Genomic DNA, 17171 nt, shown 5'->3' with positions numbered 1-17171 from the left:
AGTTCATCAAATTGAAGGGACAATAAAACAGCATTTGAATACTTTTGGAGTCACACATTGATAATATGCTCTGTCCATCCTGAGCACTGACAAAAATCATCCCGGAGTCCAAATGACCTTCAAAACGACGTGAACACGACCTCTCCCCTTCTCTGAATATGAAGTGACTCGCGCATCAACAAACCATCAGGCTGACAGGCCTAACCTATCTGCCATTAGTCCGAGGAGATATCACACTTTGCTTTAATTCACCATCTTTCAGGGTGTCACACTTTATATTCCTTGGCATGGGTTGGCTACATGCGGATGCATAATTTATCTCAAATTAGCGCCTATTTGAGTAAGCATCAAAGCAAGGCGGCTAAGGTTGGAGGAGAGCTTAAGGAACCGCGGGGAAACCATGGCCAGGATTAATGCGGGAGATTTTTATAAGAAATTACTGGCTTAATGAAGTGGATAAAAAAGCTGTCAGTGTTTTATTGCGTCTAAATTGTGTGGAAGTGGTGTTTAGCTGTCTCGCCTTCTACACACATAATGGCCTGTGACAGTAGCTGTGAGGCTTATTTAACTTAACTGGTGAATAACTTGCATGGCGGAGCTTTTCAGCCAGTTGTTTTTGTGTTCTTTAAACCAGTAAGGGGATTTTTTTTTTTTTTACCCACCCACTCACATTAATGCCTGAAGAACAACAGCCAACTCAAAAGTGACAGAAAACAGTGGATCTAGTTTCAAATCAGAGAACCACTGATGATAATATGTCACGCAATTTAGCAAAGGTTGAAAAAAATCCAGTTGTAAATAATCCATTATGCTCTTTTGTTCCTCTCATTCTGCAGGACAAATAGATAAAACTGGGATTCTCTACACACTTGTAACTGTTGTCATGGAAACTGCTGACATCATAGTGTCATTCACAATATAGGTTCTGCTGATGATGCACGCTTACTGTACATTGAGAAAGTATGAAAACAGTCATCAGGCTTTGAGAAGAAAAAAGGATGACGAAACTCAGCAGAGGAATACTAGAATAATCTTAGAGCGCCATCTTGTGTTTGTTTGCAGGTTTGCACAGGATTAAAAGGGTAAGTAAAGGGCTGGTAATAACAAAACAATTGATTCTGGGGTCCAACACAACAGTTCTGCATGAATTATACTTTTACACAGCTTATCATTTTTCATTTTCTGTTGATTATGTCGACTTGTGTGGCTGTGTTGTACTGAAGTTGATTGAATACAAAGTGTTGGTAATATTTTGTCCTTTTTAGGGGGGGCTTTTTATGCCTCAGAGACAGGACAGTGGATAAAGCCAGAAAGAGAAAAGAGAGAGTGGAAAAAGGCATGCGGGGAAGGTTGGGCAAGTCGGATTTGAACCCAGGGATGCCTGCTCTGAGAACCGTAGCCTCTGAACATAGGGCGCGCACTAACCACCAAGCTACCAGTTTTGACTAAATACCACATTATGAATCCCTTTCAAATAACGCTGTCCAGTTTTACACCAAACTACAACCTTTCATGAAGTTGTAGGCAGGTTAAAATGTTGTATTTTGTTACACGTGTGCCTGATGAAAGAAGTCGTTAAATATGTTAAGATGGAGTCGAGATGTTTTGGGGGCTAAGGGGCGCGGCTGTGGATCAGATGGCAGAATTTGTTGTCTCTCAACCGGAAGGTTGGGGGTTTGATCCCCAGCTACTGCAGCCCACATGTCCCATGTGTCGTAGGGCAAGAATCCCCCCCTCCTGCTGCTTCGTCAGCAGCGTATGAATGTGTATGAATGGATTAGTTACTTCTGATGGTGACTATACACAGCATCCTCTGTCATCAGTGTGTGAATTTGTAGGTGTGACCTGTGGTGTAAAAGCACTTTGAGAAGTCAGAAGACTGGAAAAGTGCTATACAAGCGCAAGTCCCTCTCTGTTTATATGTGCGTCAGTCAAGTATTCCATTGACAAAAACAAAATGTAAATTTTCTTTTATTTCACATAAGATAGCATCACAATACACAAATCAATCATCCATCTCCTTTTTGATGTGCAAGTGTTTATTTTAGGTGACTGGTTATGATGGCCGACTCGAGAAGAACCTGGGCCTGTTTCATGAGGCAAGTTCCAGTAGAATAACTTTACTAAGTAAAATCTGAAGTTCAAACGCTTTACTCAGCAAAGTTAAGAAGCTAACTTGCTCATCATGCTTCAGGATTCAGGGTCCTGGACTGCAGACACACAAAGATTTCCATTCCTCATCCCTGATATGAACAGAAAATGCAGGCATGGACATCTCAGGTGTCACTTTTTTAATGGCAAAAATGATTCAATTTGGTCTTTGTCTCCCCCTTGATCCGTTTAATTGTCTTGTTTTTTTTTCCCCCATCTCTGAACACACTAAGCAGTGTTATGATTGAGAACAGTACAAGTTGACAACACATTGATGTATGCATGCTTGGAATGGGTACATTTTGATTTTTGTGAATCCTGCTGAAAAGAGCCAAACAACAAAATCGGATCACAATAATTTGGGCAGGACTGAAACTTTTGGTGGACAAACATGCAAGTTTTACTAAGTTCATGTCATCACGACTCAACCTTCTGTCAGTCCTGCCACTCAAACCAGATCTGATGGATTTCTGTCTGCAACAAAGAGGATTTAGTTTCATCATTTTACCATTTCTCAATCAATCATTTTGGCAGTGCTTTTGCAAATAATATTGCCAAATTTCAATCCACGCTTACTCTTGGAACCTATTACAAAGTCGATCACATGTTTGATTTTCAGTGGAGCACACACAGAAAAGTAAATTTCACTGATTGAGAAGGGTTTAATTATGCTAAGCTGCTGTTAATTGAGAATCTTTCTGTAAATGTCCTTCATTAGTACAAACACAGAGCCCAGTCTGGGATTTCATCAGATCAACACCTTCGTTTTCACTCACACACTCACTCATACATACATACTATACATGTATACCTGCGCACACACACACACACGCGCACGCGCACACACACACACACACACACACACACACACACACACACACACAAGACCAAGTAAGATGGACAGCACGATCCCTTTTAAGTCTGTTTTCCCTTCACAAGTGAAACCAAAAAGCGAGTTTCGGGCAGCATTCAGGTAGGGTGAGGTGAGTGGTGGTGAGAGAAAGCTTGCACTGCGGACAAGCTTCATCTACATAAGGCCATCTCTGAACATGTGGGGGTTAGGACCAGCAGTTCACGTCCGCCATCTTTTCATCAGCACAGAAGTGGTCGGGGTGGGTTCATCACTAGACGGATTCCTGAAGACTGACATCACAGTTTGTCCATAGTGAGAGGTCACAACACAGGTGTGTGTGTGTGTGTGTGTGTGTGTTTGTGTATTTCCTCCTCACATTGTTTATTCAGAGGGACCAGCAGCCAATCATGACAGCCTTTGACCCCTTTCGGAAAATCCAAAGAAAGGTCCTGAACCTTTCCCTGTCCAGTTTTATTCTTTAGACGTCCTCACAGCTTACACAGTGCTTTGCGTTTTCCTGAAACGAATGCTTGAATTTCCCTTCCATCCCCAGTGTGCTCCAGTGCCGTCCGTCTCTCAGTCCTCTAGGTGCTGGGAGCAGGGGATTGTAGTTGGCCCGTCGGTGAGCTCCAGTTTAGTTGTCTCTCCTCTACAGGCTCCCACACTCTTTCTTCTTATTTTCTTTTCTTCATCCCTCTTTTTGAGTCTTTTTATTTTTTTTTATTTTGCATCAGTGTCTAGACAGTGTTGCGCGGCGTGCCGTTAAGTGCCACTGCCTTGTTGCAGGGTGAGCCCACCGCCTGGGTGCCTGTTGGACGCTGGGTGGACACACCCACCTCGAATACTTCATGGATGGCCTTCCGGAAACAGTGGAAGTTGTAGTCTATTAATCCTGACGAGGCGAAAAAGATACAAACGATTTTATTACGACATATTCATGTGTTCAAATTTATGATACAGATATTTTCAAACAGCAACTTTTAGTGCCTGAAGCTGTTTTTTTGCTACGATCTGGGTTTTTTTGTTTTGTTTTCATTTTGCCATTCACATTTTTAAAGGTAAAGTCAGTGTTTAGGTTTTGGGAATCGGGGGAATCGTTTAGTTTCGGAGATTTTACAATACAGACATCTCGATAGGGGAGGAATACATTTTTTTATTCCTTTTTAGCTTTCAGCAATGGCTGCTACTTCTGTGTTGTTGTTTCTTTTGGGGGTGGGGGGTGGCTTATATTTTATTGAAAGGACAGGTTGAGAGAGACAAACTGGAGAGAGAGTGGGGGGACATTTCATGCAAAAAAATCAGACTTCCATCTTATAATGAACATCGTATCAAAACAACAATTTGTGGGAATTTGCAATACAACGTATTATTTGGAAAAAGACAAGAAGAGCAAACGAGCAAAAACAAACTCTGATTTGGGCAACTGTTGACCACTGTCCGAATGTGGCCCAGAAAACAACTACACTGATCACCGGGAAGAAAACTACAGAACAAAATGTGTCACTTCTTGTGAGTGAATTCAAAAAGAGCTTTCTTGAGTCTGAGAAAATAGGCGTGACAGCTTCATCAGGGTTATCTGAATTTGTGCTCATGGAGTCTGAAAGAAAAGTGAAACCAACAGAAAAGGAAGTTCAGACAACAAATGCTATTTCGTTTCGTTTGAAGAAATAAAAGATCCAGTATGGTTTTTTTTAACTCGCCACATACTAGAGACACTAATTGGCCAGATGTCTTCTGCTGCATCAGTTTGTACACTGAAAAAGTGTCTTTCCAAACCGGCTACCTTTGAGAAATCACTCGATTTCCCTTTAATTTACTTTAAAAAAAAAAAAAAAAGGGACAGAAACCAGTGTTTTCACTGCATTGACCCGTGGAAGAATAAATGAAAACACTCGGACTAAAGGCCACATCACCTTTAGCCAATTTAAGCCAAATGAGCTGAGGGGGATCACTGACTCACTGACAGTTTACCTTTGCGCTCGAAGCTCTCTTCTCGCAGGATGCAGACAAGGGCCAGGAACTTGGTGACCTCTTTCAGGTACAGCACAGTGGTGTTGTTGAGCTTGATGATGGCCATGGACTCCTTGTCGTAGGCGCTGCCGCTGCCGTCCTCCCTCAGTCTGTCGAGGCACAGCACAGCGCCAATATGTTCAGAGGCAAGTGAGGAGGAAAAAAAAAAAAACAGCATGAGGAGGTGGATTAATTAAGCAAAGAACTGATTAATTAGGTTACGCTTCAGTGAAAGCCTCCACACACAACACATGGGCAAACTCTTTATCTTACAGTATTAAGAAAATACAGAAAGTTCAAGTGAGAATCGTTGTTTTTCTGTTTTTAATGTATGTTAATTTATACAGAAAGTTAATTCAAAATCTACTCGGTAAATAGTCTTCCCAATGCTTGTCATGCACTCACTACAAAAATTCAAAAGGAAAATGCCCAAGGAAAAGCTGAGAAACATCTCTTCTACTTCTGTATGAATGCTCACCCATAGATGCAGGAGACATCGATGACTACGTCGATCATATCACAGCACAGCTCATAGGACTGCATGTCTACAGGAGAGCTGTCTGTGGCGATGTAGATCTTACTGACCACGTCGAACAGAAAGGCCTTCTCGATCCCTGAATTCTGCCGTTGACAAATATCAGATGAAAGATGACGGAGAGGAGGAGAAGAAGAAGAGACAAGGATAGAAGTGGGTGTTATTACATGTTAAAGACACACACAGGGAATACCATCTGTGACATAAGACATTTGAGTGACGACAGTATGCGTGGGCGATATGATGACAGATACTGTGTGATGATTTGGCAACTGTCAGAGATTTCCCCCTTGGGCAACAACGAATGTTTTCTTTCATTATTAACTACTGTGACATTTTTTTTCCTTGCCTACTATTAAAATGTCAGACAAGAGAAATCTAATTTTCTTGAAGTGAAGACGACATCTAAAGAGGACGTCACCTGGCCAACCGACAGTCCAAACCATAACATACTCATTTTCTAATCATAGAAGACTCAGGCCATAAACAGTACACGATACATTGGACCAAACGCTTCAGCTGGTGCTTACAAAGTGGAGTACTTTAGGAAAAAGTAGACAGCATGGTCACAAATTTGCTCATATACCAGTATACTATTAATATATTTTCTTAAAACTTGGTTGACACCAACTTGTGTCTAGAGGATCATAAACTATCGTTTCACACTCAGGTAGCTCATGGTCAGTCTACCTTGGAGGGTTATGACATTATAGAAGAAGAAGATATACTTTATTAATCCCATGAGGGGAAATTCAATTTTACACTCTGTGATTGAGACATGCTTCACACACATGCACAAACAGGAACTTATGGATATGCATTAATGGAGAGATGTCAGAGCGAGGGGGCTGCCTAAAGCGAGCACTCCTGAGCTGGTGATGGGGGTTTGGGCAAGGCACCTCGGCATTGCTCAGGAAGTGAACTGGCACCTCTCCGGCAAATACCAGACAAACTTCCAGACTTGGTCCACACCGGGACTTGAACCAATTCCCTACAGACTGAGCTATTGCCGCCGTCGTCTGATAATCAAATCCATTATGGAGAATGAATGTGATTTTATACTTCCAGGTGTCCACACTGTTGAGAGCCTTGTGACAAATATGACAAGGTACCAAAACAAAGTCAAGTCTTTTCCTTTTCTCCATTTCACAAAGCTTCCAAATACAGAGTTTAACCTGTTTCTTTAAATGCAACTTTCAATAATCCAGACACATAACATCTACGCAACCAAAAATAACACTTTTATAAACCCACTATGACGTGACAAAACATGACATGAGCTCAAAAAGTGCAAGTCATTCCTAAGCCAGAGTCTGAGGGCACCGAGTAAAAATCTTAAAAAGCTCCTCAAAGTCGTTTTTAGTTACTTAATCATGACATATAATACATTCACTTTGAAGACTTCACAGCACCTTGGAAATGATCTAATATGATCCCTGGCAGGTCTGATGCTCTAAAGTCAAAAGACATAGTTGTAGCTTTGATCTCTGCCTAACATTTATGGACCTTTCTTCACCATTAAAAGGGAGAAGAATCCCTTTAAATACACAAAACAGTTTGGGAATATCGTGGAATAAATTACTCCCAGCAGTCTCCGGCTGTTTTAGAGCAATTTAATCCAAATGTATCACTAAGAATGTGTGAGTGTTACAAATTCTGTGTAACTATCCACAGACTGGCAATGAAATCAAGGACTGTCGTATGATTAGAGGAAGCGCTGACCATCACAGTGACATCAGGGTTGGCACTGTGACTCACATCATGCAGACTGTCACACCTAAATCACGCTGGTCAATGACAAACTTACAATTCACACACAGAATGCTGCTGGCTGCTCTTTACTCACAGAAATGAAGATGTTCAGGAGGTTTTCCAGAGTGGGGAGCTGAGGGATGAGCTTCTGTACCACTTTGCTGAAGGCCTCGAAGATGGAGTGGTCGTAAATACTCGTCAAGTAAAAGCTGAATGGCGTGAAGAAAAATATGCAAAAAAGGAGAAAAAAAAAAGGAAGTGAGTAAGCTGATACAAATAGGAAACACTTCTCACTTCCTGAAAATGCATGAGAGCAGGTAAAAATACAGAAAGTCACAAGACCTCATGACATTCGGCACTGAATGGTAGAGAAGAGCTGGTTAGCAAAGTTTTACGGCCTGACTCTGACATAAAAACACAGACGTGAAAACAAAGAGTAAGCCAAAAACTTTTCTCCACATGACTGCAGTAAACCTTCTCACACATGACTTGTCATTTTTTGTCATTGAGATATATAAAAAGGTCAGACTCGGAGGAAGTCTGTGGGCTGAGCCAAATTGAACCGTCTACAAAACACTTGGCAGGAGCTCAACTTGACAATGCATCACAGTGAAGACAGAGAGACAGAGAGAGAGAAGGAAAAAAAGAGCCGTCTCAGCGCCACTAAATATCCTGCACTGCTCTGCCTGTCTGACAGGAATAAACAACAATCTCACCTCACATAAAACACAGAGCTGTGTGTGCCAAGACGGCCCAAACATCGACAGTAAAGCTGCTGTGGAGCTGACTGCGATCAGCCAGGGCGGCCTGTTTAGTGTTGGACACAACAAATCTACTGTTCCTGCGTAATATTTCAGGGCAAAGGCTGCAATTTATGATTATTTTCATGGTTTATTTTTCATAATCAAGTTGTTCATTGATACAATTTAGTGTGACATTTATGTTCAGCCTCTTATATGTCAAATTCAAATAGTTTTACATTAATACTTCACTTGATTTTGCTCTGATCCTAAACATTTGTTTGGTTTTAGTCATTTTTAAATAAAAAAAGGTGAAGTGTGAATTTTTTCATTCTTACTTTCCTTCTTTTAGGCACGAGATTGGATGTCTCAGGTTAGGGTTAAACTCATTTTTTAACTAATCTGTTCATATTTAAGGAAGCTCAATTTTGTTCTCCTTTATTGGTGACATAATAAGTGATGTAATGAAAGGCCATTAAGTTTCCAAAACACTTGACTTCTTAAGAACTATGAAAAAGTATCAAAGATACAGAATAATACAATAAAATTAGGGGAAATTTGTCGTCTTAGCCTTGCACAGTCATTACACGGGAGATGAGTATACACACATATATAAACACACAACACAGGAAGAAACACATCATGACGTCATGATGGGAAACTTAATCAACTGTTCACTCTCGCTGGAAACAGTCAACACAATGCTGTGAAACTACAGATGTTTTCCACTTCAAACAACAAAGCTAATCATCAATCTTCTACATTGATACTTGACAGTTACTGCAAAAGGAAATAAGAACCATCAACACTAGAGGTGGGAAAAAAATATTTTTATGTAAAAATCAAGATTCTTATATTGTGAGATTTTAAAATAGATACATAACTTCAATTTTTTTTTGTTTTTTTGGGCTAATCAGTCACTCCCTGCTAAGTGCTACTGCTAGCTCTTTAACTCAGTAGAATGTCAGTCTCACAGATGACTGGAGTAGATCCTGAAGTATGGACTAATTCAAAAATAGAATGAGTCCAGAATCGCTTTGAATCGAAAATAGATTCTGAATCGAATCGTGACACCGAAACTTGAGGCACCTAAAGATTCCCAGCCCTAATCAACACTCTTGTGCTTCAGCCTTCTGTCTAAACATTGAGTCATAACATCTCTGGTATCTGAAGCATCCGGGTCATTGTTTCTTCATTAAGACATCTAAGAGGAATCTCACACTCCACTGTTTGTACAAAACTACTGACACACACAGAACTAAACAAGCACATCAACATTACACTAACAGCTACAGCACTGACCCTGTCTTGTAGATATTTGTTTTTCTATGCTATCATCATGTTGTGTCTCATTTTACTGCTGATGCAAAAAAAGCTGTTACAGTGAAGACATTGAACACAACTCAGCTGCACACAGAAGTTTCACGTCATGTTAGAACGATCCTGAAAGAACACATACTCAGGGATTTAATCGCAGGTCATGTGCAGCAGATCATGGTGTTGTTGTTAAACATGCACAGACCTTCAAACTTTACTCAAAGCTAACGCACTGAGAGGCGGGACAGGCTAGAATTTATGCTGACATGTTAACACGAACTTGTGTTGTGGTAGCACAAACCACAACTTGTTTAACAGAAATAACTGACAACAAAATATAGAACTGTTGTCTTTATGTCGGCAGGGTGGCGTGATGTTTGTAGGCACACACACACACACGGCAATGAGTTTAATTTTTTACCCTTTCTGTCCCCACTAATCATATGTAAGAAGGACAATTTGGCAACTTATACATCTTCTAAGTTTGGTTCTTTAGCTGCTCAAAAACAGTGTCTCCAGTGTTTTAACATTGACCCTGTCAGAGGTAAAGCTTAAAGCGAGGTACTGGTGGTTGTTTTGCCACAGTGTTCTTTACATGTTAAAGGGAATCAATCAAAGTCTAAGAATAAATGTTCATTACCAGGGAAGCGGTCTGAGCCGGTGTACCGACTGTGACAAGTCAAAGAAGCACCTTTAGAATCTGGAAAAACAACTATAACACTTCAGTTACGCTGCAGTTCAGAAACATTTAAGTGAATACGCTTTGTTTGGGTTACAAAGAAAACACTGTGAGACTGGAAATTATTTTCATGGGGGTTTAAGCTTTTCTGATTGGCTGTTATGCCAAGCTGTCAAATCTCAGTTCTAAGCAGCAACTGAATTTATGAACAACTTTGAGTAAATTTCCCCTGAAAAGCCTCCATCCTGTTGTCAGAGTTACTGTGAGCTCTGTTTGAATTTGTGGTTTGCAGCTTTGTGAGTGATGTGTTGTTCTGTTGTTCTGTTACTGATGTTAAAATCACCTCAGGTTGTTGACATCAGTAAGTGTCAGTTACTGGGTTTTTTTTTCACTGTCCAAAGATCATGCACCAATCTAATCTTTTTTTAGTCCAGCTTTATAAGTGGAATCATAAAACGTTAAAGAAAATGTACCTGAGATGCAACTTTTCTAAGCTAGCGTCTGCGAGGTCGTCGTTGGCTCTCTGATGGATGTCTCTCTGGGTCTCGATCTTGTGATCGTCTGAGAGGCCGTCCACTTTGTGTATGAACACCTCGAAGTTGATCTCAGGATTGACTCTGTAGGCCCGCGACACGGTGAGGTGAAGCCTGCCCAGGGCCTCCACATAATCATCCTGAAAAGTAAGTAACATTTTAGTACAGATATATGAAATAAACATATCTGTGGATACTCTCATGGAAATAAACCATTAAAAACTGGCACTTTTTTTTTTTTTTTTTAAATTGCAGATATTACATTTAAGAACCCCAAAGTCCTTATCACAAGTATCTCCTATGACAGCTGTCATGCACACATCTTCATATCTGTAGCTTTGTGTTTTTTATGTTACTGAAATTATATATGTATATATATATATATATATATATATATATATAAATATATAAATAAATAGGGACCCAAGTTAAAATCTAGCAGAAGCTACACTCTCTGTCCAACACATCAGTTTTATGCACTGTATTGAAAATGTGTTAAACTGCGTCGTCTCTTTCAAATAAAATAAAGTGAACCTTTAAAAAGATTAGAATTTTCATTATCTAAGATTGACGTAAATATTTGAGATTGGAAATAAGTTAAAAATAACACTTGTTACGAATCGGCCCAAAACAAATAATGAATGATTGAAAAATGTAATTATGGTAACTCTGCAACAGTTAATGAGCGTCAGTAAAAAGACCAGGACAATCTATAAATGCTGCCAATTAAAGGTGTTACAGCCACAGCAGGTATGAGGAAATGTGCCGTTACATTGTCTTCCAAAACAGCAAGACAGAAACCAGGCTCCTCAGACATCCCTGTGTGACGAGCCGCTGAAACTAATTGAATCTGATGCACCTCCTCGAGAACAAATACACCGTGCGATCAGATCTGCTGTGGATAACTTCATCACTGATATTACTTCAAGAAAGCACTTAAGATCATGTGGATAGTGCTGACATTTAAGCCATGGCGAGGAATTATCCTTTATTATGGCTGCTCTGGCTGTTCATCACTGCTATGGACTGCCCCTGAAATCCTCCTGAGATGGTTGTTAACACACGTGCACCTCACAGAGGCAGAGTGAGAATCCACTAAACGACACTATAATGAGAACTTTTGTCTTTGAATCATGCTTACTGTACCGTCATTTGCATATAGTCTTTGGTCACGGGTCGCATGATATTAACATAAACACACCTTCCGGCTCGCTCAGTGAATTTGACTAAATATGACCTGCTGCTTTCATCACACATCATTAACAATTTACAACTTCCACAATATTCGAGCGTGCTGGCACGAGAAAGTCTGGGTAACGCCAGAGTGAAAAAATGTGGTTCTTTGGGTTCACACATGCAGCTTACCCTGAAAACTTCCTCAAGTTCTCAGAGGTTTTTTATGCAAGTGTTAAAGCACCTTTAGTATATTCTCAAGTAGTCCTCTGTGTCACAGTCTCGTTTACTGTAGAAGTTTAATTTCTTTCTTATGTCTGCAGATGAAGCAGACGGTGTACATGAATCTAAATATGTTGTTCTTGCCCTGTTCCATTACCTGGGCATCGATGACAAATATCAAAGCCCCTGTTCCTCTGAAGATCATCTCGTAGTCGAAAGTGGGGTCGAGGAAGTCAACCTGACCCGGGAAGTCCCAAATCTGGAAGTTGACAAAGGAGCTGCTGGAGATGTCGTCCTTGTAGATCTTGTTGGTGCTCTCCAGGAACAAGGTCTCGTTCGGGGACATTTTGTGGAACACCACCTGAAATCAGAAGTGAGTCCATGTTTAGGTCTTATTCCTGACAGAGCAGCACAAACTAGATATTTGCATTGTTCTGAAGTGAATCACACCCAGGCAGCAGCTTTTCAGTGGCTGTTTTATACATCTCAGGTGAAGCTTTACCTCTATTAAAGAAAAACAAAGTTGTTTTATCAGATCCTGCTCTTCTACTGCTGAGATACTTTTCAGACAACAGAACATTAAAGTGTCACCATGTAACAGTGAAATTTCAAAACAACAATGCTGTGACCAGGTGAGCCATGACAATACTACATTATAGAGGAAACATCTACAGAAACCTCCAGTGCACTTGGAAAAAATTACACGAGTAAGGGACAGAACTTGTCTCACTTTTCGGCTTTTGACTTTCACTTTGTTTTATGTGTTAAATCACAGTTTAACACTTGCTTTAATTGTCTTAGACTCTAAACAAACAGGATATTAGCTGACTTGATTTCATGTGAAATCACGAGGAAAATTGATCATTCAACTATCAGTATTACATTTCTTTTTTTAAATAGTATTATAAGGCATTTCTTCGTTAACTACACTGATAAAGATGAATAAACTGTACATTCTGCCTGTGAAAAACAATATTCTTTTCATAAAGTTGTGTAATCTGACAGATGATTCGAGCACACAGACATCATTCAGACATCACATGGACAGAAAAAAGGGAAAAGGGCAAAACTTTGCAGACTCACTTGTCTGATGTAACTTTTGTCACTCGCTTTCTGCTGCACGCTCGTGAACAGCAGACAGAAAGACTGGTGGTTTAATCAAAGTCCTGGTCAACTGAATACAGGAACAGGTAGATAATAAATTACAGCAGTTGAAGCTGGAGGACCTGGGAGTTTTTTTTCCATCTCTCCTCCCGGCCATTTTGAACCAGTTTGTGGGGTCACCGGGGTCACAGGCCAATGAGGAGGCTTACAAGAGAGCATTAATCTGGGACTGCAAGGAAAGGTCTTCAGGCAACTATCTGTAGGATACACACACGGGCGACTCACGCTATAGCCAGCCTGATTCGACTTCCCGCTTCAAATCTAACATCAATAATAAACTATTATAGAACGCACAACTGCATCTCATCTATAATTCAACCACAGGGCCAGTCTTAAAGTGGAAGATGTGAAGAATATGATCACGCAAATGTAGAGGCCTTTAAATCAAAGAGGGAACACCACCATGTAGGCATGTGAGCCTAAAAAGCACCAAGTCCATCCATGTCAATTGGTTTTGGTAGTTTCAGTAATTGCAAATGGGGTCCAGCATTTGGGCCAACAAACAGTAATATAAAGGTCGGCTATTAGAGGCATTGTCCTGTAGAGGGACCCTTAAAAAATATATTTCAGAAGATTTTCATTTGATTCTACTAATTCACCTCAAATGATTAATATTCTTAACTAAGTTCAAGTTTGCTAAATTCCCACAAACAAGCAAAACAATTGTAATCTCTCAAGTTTTGACTCTGCTAAAGGACTGCACTATAAGCTCACAAAATATTAGAAGATTGTACCATGTGTGATTAATCTGTCCAGTATTTCAATAATGAAATGCAGTGCGGTATATAAACAAATATTAAAGAGTGCATATTATCTATAACTCTGTTTTTATTTCTTTCTATCTGCTGTTCTTCATGTTTAACACAAAACTTGTCTTTGCAACACACCCCTCCTGAATCCAAAAAGCTGTTTTATTATTAACCACGAAATTGGCAGCAGTTGATCTGCGGGGAGCTGATCGTTAGGAGGAGCTTCGCCTGACTGCATCAACATGTTGTTGAAGCATGGCTGTCACCCCTGGGCCTCCATCAAACAGTAAAATGTATACCCAGAGATAAATCATTGATTTTTTTTTTTTTAATGTGTTTTTATTTTTTTATGCGATAAATTCAAACTTTTAGAGTGTGTTTAATGTGAATGCACATATTGTGATAACAATGTCATTGTGAATTATTGTGCAGCCCTACTCCACTTGTACTTTCTTTTTTTGCAGAGATGAAAATTGTCCCGAGGGCTGCACAATTTATTGAAATGTCATAATTATCGCAATGTGAGCATTAGCAATAAACACATCGTAGAAGGCTACACAATAAAAACGGTGAATTACATCTTAAATGCACTATTAAGTATTTATTGATTTATCCCACTTCATATCGTTTTCGCAATATATAACAATGTCTACCTGTCACCTGGATCAACTACAGATATAACCATCTTAAAATGGTAATGCTGGTTGAGGGGGAAAAATGCAGTGTGAAACTATTCCCTCTATTGATGCTGTACTAGTTTAGGATAGGAGAGGATAATACTTTATTGATCCCCAGAGGGGCGTTACAGCAGCACAGACAAGAAAGCTAAAAAAAGAAATACACATTAAACAGAATAGATAAGATAAATAAAAATAAAAATAAAAACAGGGGGTATATACAGTACAAAACGAATGATGAAGTTAACTGGGGGGAATTGAGACAGTATTTGCAGAGGCCCCTACAAATGCCTTTCCCACCAGGGCCCCTGAACCGATTAATCCCTGATAGATGAAATGTTCACGTAGGGCCAGCAGGTGACTGTCTCCTGCACTGATTTAATACAAGGTGTTATGACTTGCAGTTATAAAAAGGTGTGGTCGCTTCCCTGTCATGTGAGGGCTAACACATCAGACCTGCTCCTCACAGCTGGGTGTGACAGATATATTTGGCATGTTGGACAAAGTTGCTAACCAAACAGTCACATGCTGCTTTATGTCCACATATCTGGGAAGATGCACCTTTGCGTCTTGCGTCCACACCTGGCTGATAATTAACCACTACACTCCCGTTAGCTTACACTTCAGGCTGTGTGAGGGCTTATACGTGTATTTCCTTCAAAGTGGTGTACATTGAGATACAACCTTATTCATAGCTATGCTCACTCACGACATGCTAAGGTACCTTGCTAGCTATTTTGGCTGACGTCCCGTTTACTTGCGTGGAGCAGGGAAGGCGCAGCTCGCCTCGACATGCTAACACTTTATCATCTCTCCTCCTTACCTTCTGTATCGATGATTTACCACTCCTTCTCAAACCCATCAGCAGGATTCTCGGTTTGCTGTCGGACGGCGACGGGCTGTCCTCGATGTCGGCCTCCTCTTCACCATAGCCGAAATCTTTGGGGAACGAGTCTGCAACCCCGTAGCTGTCAGCCAGCTGTTCCACCTCGTACTGAATCGACATTTTGACCTAACAATGGTCGCTTCCCCTCTTTTCCCCCCCTTTTTTTTTACTTCTCTTTCGCCACACCCGCGGTTGTATCGTAAGATCGGTATGCTCACAAATCAAAACGTCCACACAATTGCAAATAGTTTGTCAATAAAGCCTGAGCTCTTTGGAAACACCGAGCGTGATCCCACACATTTCCTTAGGATTTCCTCTCCGTTGAAAAAAAAAATCAACCTTCATTTACACCTCTCGCTTCTGATTGGCTGTCCAGATTAAACACGAAATACGATTGGTCGAATCGCCTTGTCACTCTAGTGATGTCCGTCGCTGTCACCTGACTAAGTACTCAGACTTGTTTTGTGACCCATAACCCGAATAAGAACCAAACACACCCTCAAAACAAAACATCGTTGCAGTAGTACAGCATTAATATATATGTAATTTGCTGTTATAAAGTGAGTATTTAATGAAGTTTGTAATAAAAAATATACCGAACGTTGTTTTTAATATACCAGCAGGCGGCGGCAGAGATCAACTACAGAAAGTATGATGCATTCAATGTCTTACTAAAATGTCGGAATTAAACTAAACACTCTAGAGAGTGTACGTTTTAACTTATAGGTATTAAAAGTAATTTGCAGCGGTTAAACAGGACGTTCAATTGAAACATCATTGGAAAAACATTGATCTTCATTTATGATTTAAATGTTGTTTCTATATTAACTGGGGGTGTAAAAGTGATGAAGAATCAACATCAGATGTGTCAACAATACGTCAGAGGATTGGAAGATTTCACATTGTTTCAATGATTGTTCGCTGGTTGTCTAGGTCTGTATATTTCTTATAATATTAGATTAGTCTGAGATTTGGTGAACTGCAGAAGTTGTATTCCTGGTGACCCTGTCATTCTTTTTCTGTACTTATAGACAGCATTAGATACAGTCAGTCATACATTTATTTTTGGCAACCATGACTTTATTCATCTTAGCAATTTGATAATTTGATCAGCTACCCTACTACTTTAGCTGTGTTAACATTAATGTTATTGTTCATTTTATAACGATGTTAACCTGCCAAAAATACACAGTTTTTACAGTATGGTACAGATGAACACAGTTGGTCTTACATTTATTATGATTGAAAGTCTATCAATAATTATCCGGACATAATCAGGTTTGAGAAAAATGTATCTCAAATACATATTCATTTTATAGTTTGACCCATGTCCTGTCTGTTAAGGGTTTATGACCTTAACTGCAACCAGTCAGCAGGGGGCTCTCTGACTCTTTTGTTTTCACTCCCAGGCAGCTGTCTCTCCATCCTTCTTAATGCATCTAACATACAGTTAATGTGAAGCAGGTCTTAGGTCTGTTTTAAGTTGCTCAGTATACCTAACATGAGCTTTTCTTCCTAAAACTTTTACAAAGAAGACATACAATGTAAAGTGGCAGATGAAGCAACAGAGCAAACTAAATACCATTACAATGACAACTGTAGTTCCACGTGTTTACAATATAAACAAAAGAGCAACATACTGGCAAAGAGAATGTAATTGTGTCCGACCTAGCATATGGAGCAGCTCTAGACCTGGAAATAATGGCTTTCAAAGGACTAGTCAATTTTGT

The 17171-nt window shown here is 40.0% G+C and overlaps 1 protein-coding gene across 2 annotated transcripts; it reads right to left on the bottom strand.

Moving 5' to 3' along the window:
- Positions 1-1955: 1955 nt before the first annotated feature.
- On the bottom strand, positions 1956-15770 carry rragca (Ras-related GTP binding Ca). Of its 2 annotated transcripts, XR_009674872.1 has the most exons (8): positions 15379-15770; positions 12123-12326; positions 10511-10710; positions 7396-7510; positions 5493-5635; positions 4976-5124; positions 3011-3896; positions 1956-2962 (listed from the first exon to the last, which is right to left on the bottom strand). XR_009674872.1 is itself a non-coding variant. In XM_061050131.1 (7 exons), exons 1-7 carry the CDS (start codon positions 15559-15561, stop codon positions 3742-3744), a joined length of 1149 nt encoding a protein of 382 aa, XP_060906114.1. In that variant the 5' UTR covers positions 15562-15770; the 3' UTR covers positions 1956-3741. The 2 variants fall into 2 exon arrangements, 1 of the variants encoding a protein (XP_060906114.1); XM_061050131.1 differs by having other exon boundaries at positions 1956-3896.
- Positions 15771-17171: the final 1401 nt, after the last annotated feature.

The sequence above is a fragment of the Labrus mixtus genome, chromosome 11 (assembly GCF_963584025.1).
Source record: "Labrus mixtus chromosome 11, fLabMix1.1, whole genome shotgun sequence".
In the NCBI taxonomy this organism is placed as follows: Eukaryota; Metazoa; Chordata; class Actinopteri; order Labriformes; family Labridae; genus Labrus; species Labrus mixtus.
The sequence above is the reverse complement of the archived record's forward strand: the minus strand, read 5'-3'. Positions and strand labels throughout refer to the sequence as shown.

Bases quoted from the DNA above. Each gene is read 5' to 3' on its own strand.
- rragca (XM_061050131.1), bottom strand. From the start codon at position 15,561: ATGTCGATTCAGTACGAGGTGGAACAGCTGGCTGACAGCTACGGGGTT. The intron at 12,327-15,378 runs GTAAGGAGGAGA...TTCTGATTTCAG, and splicing joins GTAAATCATCGATACAGAAG to GTGGTGTTCCACAAAATGTC. The intron at 5,636-7,395 runs GTGAGTAAAGAG...TGTCAACGGCAG, and splicing joins TCCTGAACATCTTCATTTCT to AATTCAGGGATCGAGAAGGC.